The sequence below is a fragment of the Arachis duranensis genome, chromosome 8, assembly GCF_000817695.3.
Source record: "Arachis duranensis cultivar V14167 chromosome 8, aradu.V14167.gnm2.J7QH, whole genome shotgun sequence".
NCBI lineage: Eukaryota > Viridiplantae > Streptophyta > Magnoliopsida > Fabales > Fabaceae > Arachis > Arachis duranensis.
Genome location: NC_029779.3, coordinates 13567346 through 13573976, shown reverse-complemented (window position 1 = coordinate 13573976; position 6631 = coordinate 13567346). Strand labels below are relative to the sequence as shown.

The following is a 6631-nucleotide window of genomic DNA, read 5'->3' as shown; positions in this document are numbered from 1 at the left end:
TTATTATTATTATGTTATACATATTTTATTCCACTAATAAAATTTTTTAGATTTATTACTCATTGTAAAGCTGAGTGATAAAGTCTTTTCCTCCCTTTTTAAAGAAAGTTATCTTTAAAAAATTTGAGTTGATAATCATTTTTTCTTCTACAAATTTATACTCTCATCAGGTAAAAGAGAATTTTTTATAAACAATTAAACAAAATTAAAATTGGTAGATAGTTAAAACATATTTATTTCTTCGCATTTGGCAATGACTCTGGAATCCCATAAGGTAACTTACTTTTTGTAATGTGTCCTTATATAATAGGTCAAATTCTTTATATTTAAGCCATGAAATAATCATAATTTAATTTTTTAGTTATTATTAAATTAAATTAAAAGTTAAGGTAAGTCCTTTATTAGTATCTATAATATTTAATTATTAGAATAAAATATTTTTTATTATTTTTTAAGAATTGTGAATTTTAATCTGAATTAAGATTTGAAATCTGCTCTTCTAGTTCTACTGTTCTAGCATAAAAAATGTTTTGGAAAACATATTAAATGAAATTTCAAAAATGTGGAGTTGGGGCATGAAGTTAATAGAACTTTTTATTTTTAATATTGGAGTAGTAGTGGTGTTTTTTTAAATGTAGATTGTTGGGGTGTTATATTCAAATATGGAATCATTTAACTAGAGAAGTAGAAATTGGACCGTCCGATTTATTAGAGATATACAAATTGGACTGTCCGATTTTTAGAGGTACAGAGATCAAACCGTTTAATTTTTGAGAGATGCACAAATTGGACCTAAGAATTTCTGAAAGGTACACAAATCGGTCTCAGAGATTTGTGTTAAAAAAAATTAAGAAATTTTAAGTACAAAAATCGGACCCCGAAATTTATGTACTTCCACAGTTTTAAAAAATACCAAAAATTACAATATTAAAATATATTACCTTTTTTACTCCCATAACAAAAAAAAATTAGCCGAAGTTAATAATGTAAATGATTTTTGTATAATTATAAAAATGGAGGTATCCCCAATAATGAATGTAGGAGGAGGAGAGTTGATATTTTGTGATGAAAATGAAAGTGAGAGGAAAGTAGTGAGAAAAAGAAAAGAAAAGAAAAGAAAAGAAAGAGAGAGAATCCCAATGCTGAGCTGAGAAGACATAGACAGCACACACCACAGACTCTGTCTCTCTCACTCTCTCATCAATTAATTTAATTCAATTTAAAAAAAGAAAAGAAAAAAGAAAAAAAAAAGGAAACTACTAACAACAACCACACTCCATCAACTTCTGCTGCTGCTGCTTCATGGAAATGCAAAGATAGAAACAATGGAACCAACCCATCACATGATCTTCCCAAAGATTCAACCTTTTTCTATTTACTGATCCAACCATGACTCATTCTGGATCTTCTCTCCCCGATCTCCCCAACTGCACTTCCACCGCCGCCCCCATGTCGGAGATCCGTTCTCCGCCGCCGGATCGGGTGCTGGAGATTGTTCTCGAGAACGTGCTCCACTTCCTCACCTGCCGCCGGGACCGGAACGCCGCCTCACTCGTCTGCCATTCATGGTACCGGGCGGAGGCGCTCACCCGATCTGATCTCTTCATCGGAAACTGCTACGCCGTTTCGCCACACCGCGCCACCTCCCGCTTCCGCCGTGTCCGGTCCCTCACCGTGAAGGGCAAGCCTCGCTTCGCGGACTTCGATCTGTTGCCGCTTAACTGGGGTGCCCACTTCTCTCCCTGGGGCTCTGCACTCGCCGATGCCTACCCTTGGCTCGAGAAGCTTCACCTGAAGCGTATGTCTCTCACTGATGATGACCTCAACCTTATCGCTCGTTCCTTCCCCTCCTTCAAGGAACTCGTTCTCGTGTGCTGTGAAGGTTTTGGGATCCCTGGAATTGCCGCTGTTGCTGCCAACTGCAGGTATTCGTTGCTGTTCTTGTTTGATAAGGAAAGGTTGCATATTTTTGTGGCATTGTTGGGTACTGAGTATGCACTCTAGGTGTTTGTACATTTGACTCTTCATTATGTGGTATTTGTTTGTTGTGTTAAAGGGGTTTTACACTTTCATTGCCTTGTATTGGCAGGTTGCTGAGAGTGCTTGACCTTGTGGAGTCTGTGGTTGAGGATGCTGATGAAGACGAGGAGGTGATGGATTGGATATCATGTTTTCCGGATGGTGAGACTCATCTGGAGTCTCTTGTGTTTGAGTGCGTTGAGTGCCCTGTAAATTTTGAGTCCTTGGAGAGGCTAGTGGCTAGATCACCTTACCTGAAGAAGCTTAGGCTGAATCATTATGTTTCCATTCCTCAGTTGTACCGCCTGATGCATCGAGCTCCACAGCTCACCCATCTTGGGACAGGTTCATTCTGTGCATCAGATGATGTGGCTGTTGGTGATCAGGAACTGGATTACTCATCTGCCTTTGCAGCTTGCAAATCCCTAGTTTGTTTGTCTGGGTTCCGGGATATTTTGCCGGATTACTTACCGGCCATCTATCCGGCCTGTGCTAATCTCACATCTTTGAATCTTAGCTATGCTGATGTTAACGCTGACCAACTCAAACCGGTCATATTGCAATGTCATAAACTCCAAACATTATGGGTATGTATTTTCTTCGGTTTTTTATGACACCGGTTTACCTTTCCATAGGTTAGTATCTAATGCTTACCTTTGTTTTTTCCTGTTGCAGGTACTTGATTCAATTTGTGATGAAGGTCTTCAAGCTGTGGCTGCAACTTGCAAAGATTTGCGGGAGCTTCGAGTTTTCCCTGGTAACACGAGGGAAGAGGTCGAAGGTCCAGTTTCTGAAGTAGGCTTAGAAGTAATTTCTCAGGGTTGTAGGAAATTGCAATCGATCCTCTTCTTTTGCCAAAGAATGACGAATGCAGCTGTGATAGCTATGTCAAAGAATTGCCCGGATCTTGTTGTATTTCGTCTCTGTATAATTGGGCGATACCGGCCAGATCCTGAGACCCATGAACCCATGGATGACGGTTTTGGTGCTATTGTTATGAATTGTAAGAAACTTACTCGACTTGCTGTATCTGGGTTATTGACAGATCAAGCTTTTCGTTACATTGGGATGTATGGGAAATTAGTTCGAACACTGTCAGTTGCCTTTGCTGGAGACTCAGATCAGGGCCTTAAATATGTGCTAGAAGGATGCCCTAATTTACAAAAGCTTGAAATCAGGGACAGCCCATTTGGGGATGCAGCATTGCATTCTGGGTTGCATCATTTTTACAACATGAGATTTCTCTGGATGTCAACGTGTAAATTGACACGCCAAGGTTGCCAAGAAATTGCAAGAGCATTGCCCCATCTAGCATTGGAAGTCATTGATAGTCAAGAAGACAAAGCTGATGATCATATCGAGATATTATACATGTATCGGTCTCTCGATCGGCCGCGGAATGATGCTCCTAAATGTGTTACCATTCTTCAATAGCTTTTTTTAAGTTTTAGAACCTACTAGCCTTTTCCATCCTTGGTGGCTGGCTGTTGTGTGAAATTATACAGCAAGAGATTTTTTAAATAAACCTGCCAGAAGATTTCTGCTGCCCATGTCAAACAAAGCCGAGCTTAACAATTGTTGTTCTAGCCAGGATTGCTGGGGCGGCAGCATGCCACGGATATGAGAAAACATCTCTCTGTATTATTTTTCATTGCAGAGGACTCGAAATAGCAAGGTGGATAGAGAAAAGTTAGGGGAGGATGATCGGAGAATGACACAGAAGATGAAATCGCGCAGGTATTGGACTATCCAATGTTGTTGTATCACTATACTTGATATTTATGTCCTTTTGTACTTTTACATTCATTTTCATCATAAATGAAAGTCTCTAGAAGAAAAGGGGGAATTGGTAGAGATTGTTGAAGCTGCTCCGGTAATTGATTTATTCATGTCCTCAGCGAAATAGAAGGTCGATTAGGAAGCAGGCTCAGAAGGATCAAGATATTAGGAGGTTTGGAGGGTGACATTCTGTTAACTCTTGGACCGGAACAGTAGAGAAGCAGAAGTTAGTTTGTGTAATTTGATTAAGGTGATAGTTAGTTTGAACCGTAGGTGTCAAATATCCAATTCCCATTATGCTATGATGATGATATAAGCGTATTTGTGTCTCTATTTAAATGTTTGATTTTTCAGATGTGCTGCTGAACAGATGAAGCTCCCTCCTGACTGTTGAATTTATTGTTATTATTATTGTTAACAATTGTGAGATGGTTAATAAATGCCGGAATTTAAGAATTTTGCATGGACCATATGCATTTATACTTTGTGGGGCTTCTTGTGCTGTGTCTATGCATTTCCTTTTCTGAATTACAAGTCACAGTTGATTGTGAAGGCCCTTTAATTATGCTTGAAATGTTATTCAAGTACAACCTCTTTGCCTTTCTTCATGTGGGGTTTTTCCATTGCTTAGTTGGATTAACTAAAATTAAAACTCTATTGCTATGATATAATAAATAGTGTTGGGGAAAATATCTTGCTTGCTTAGTGCAAAGTTAAGATCAAAGTGGGATGTGACTATGCAAATTAAAGCCTTGGGGTTTCACTCTTTCTTTGTCAAAGTCTAACCCAAGTGGACCAATGGCATTTGGTCATTTCTCCTTCTATCTTTTTCACTCTTTGATCCTCACCTTCCATAATGAAATCAACACTGCTTTTTGTTGAGGATAAGAAAGCTTGTGGGGTGAACAGATACACACAATAAAGGAACTGACACAAACACTAAGTAGTTCTCTCATTATTTGGCTTATCCATTTTCCTCATTGTGGGTAGAATAGTCCTCTTGCTATTTTGTATTTCCTTCTTTGGTCATTTACCTTGGTTTTCTCTTTTGTGTTCAATAAATAATTAGTAGCCATTAGATTAGAATTTAGATCTGTCCATCTCCTTTATCTTTTTAATTTCAAATAAATAAAAAAAGGGTTTCATTAAATTATATGGTACTGAATGAATGAGTAACGTATATAAATTATAAACATTCAACTAGATCTAGCTATTACATGCATTGTACTGTTGCTAAGCACACATACACAATGATGAAAGCCAATAATAATAATAATTATAACTTGTTGCAACGCTTAAAAAGTTGAGTTGCTTTGGGCTGATTGGTCAGGCCCCCCAAACGAGGCCCGGGCCCACTATATCATCAAGCAACTGCCACGTGTTTCGCCTATTAATGTTGGGGTGCATCATGGCTTTGTGCATATTATTATTAACATATTTCTTATAATCATGCTTTTATTTTTAATCAACAATGGTATCATGTTTCACATAAAATAGTGAGAATGAAGAAACTAATTGATATACAAAAATAAAAATAAAAAAATAAGAATGAAACAAAACAATAGTGGCTCGGCGTGGTGTCGGTGCCTTCATGAGGAATGGAAATAGAATATAATATATGAAAAAGTTCCATGAAGCCAAAGAGGGTTTGGAATTGTTTTTGTTTTCCTTCTTCAACTTTTGTCTGTTTGATCTAAGCACCATGTCAACCACTAAAGCATGATGTTATGTGCTATTCCATTGGATTAGTTTTAGAAAACTGTTTTGCCACTTTCTGTGTTAATTTTATGTCACAACTTGGAATATATATTTCTTCTACCAAATAGGATTTGAGATTTATCTCATGATTTTTTAGTCTATTTAAAGTATAAAAAATAGGAATATAATTTTGATACACTAATATGGTAAAGAGTTTTAATATCGACTAATCTAATTTGTGCATTTAAATAACTTGTTAAATAGTAGATTTAAAAATTTACTGATTGTAGAAATACATGTGAAATGTGCATTGCATTGTATAAAAAAGTTCGTTAATGTTAGAAAGACAACAGAAAATAGTCAGAATTTTGTCTTATTTAATTTTTATTAATTGTTACAATAATTAATGAAAGTTAAATAAGACAAATTTTAACCGATTTTAGTTAAAATATTTTTTTGTTATCAAACATTTTGGAAAAAAACTCCTCCATGATTCTGAGATATTTCACTTTCACAACTCAAACAAGGAACATAAATAGTTCCTATTTTATTGTAAGAAGAGTGAATCTTGAGTATCTAGTATCTAATGATGGTCAATATATAAAAAGGTCATATCATGGGGGCTGTAAAAATAAAATCACCTAAAGAATTTAGAGAAATTCCTATTTTGTTATCAACTCATCAATTATTGTAGGCTTGATTAGGAGTAAAAGGTTAATACTTGGGATCACTTGTAACTTGTAATCATTAATGTACAATAGAGATCAATTTGATATATTGATATTGTCAAAGGATTTTACAACGAACTTCATCTGATCGCATCATCAAATATTTACTAAATTATATAGAACCTGAATTCTTGACAATATTCTTATTTTATCCAAAAATAAAGAGAATGTTAAGTATAGGGAAGGTCCATTAACCATTATGATATGATCTTATTAAATCCATGGTACACAAGAAATGAAAAAGGAGCATGGCCAGATACAGCACTAGAAAACACTTCACTGAAATGAATGAGAAAACTAAGGTAGCCTTTATTTACAGCCACGTGATACTGAAATAAGAATATAAAAATATAAAATTTTATTTAACAGATAAAATATAAATAAAAAGAATATATAAATATTTTTTA

At 35.8% G+C, this 6631-nt stretch overlaps 1 protein-coding gene across 1 annotated transcript; it reads left to right on the top strand.

Annotated features, from left to right (window-relative positions):
• Positions 1-1349: 1349 nt before the first annotated feature.
• Positions 1350-4254, top strand: LOC107460924 (transport inhibitor response 1-like protein; the record flags this gene model as incomplete). The annotated part of the gene is given in 3 exon segments (XM_016079350.3): positions 1350-1925; positions 2090-2606; positions 2695-4254. Coding segments are annotated over 3 exon segments (1812 nt in total). The 3' UTR covers positions 3454-4254.
• Between the last annotated feature and the right edge of the window lie 2377 nt (positions 4255-6631).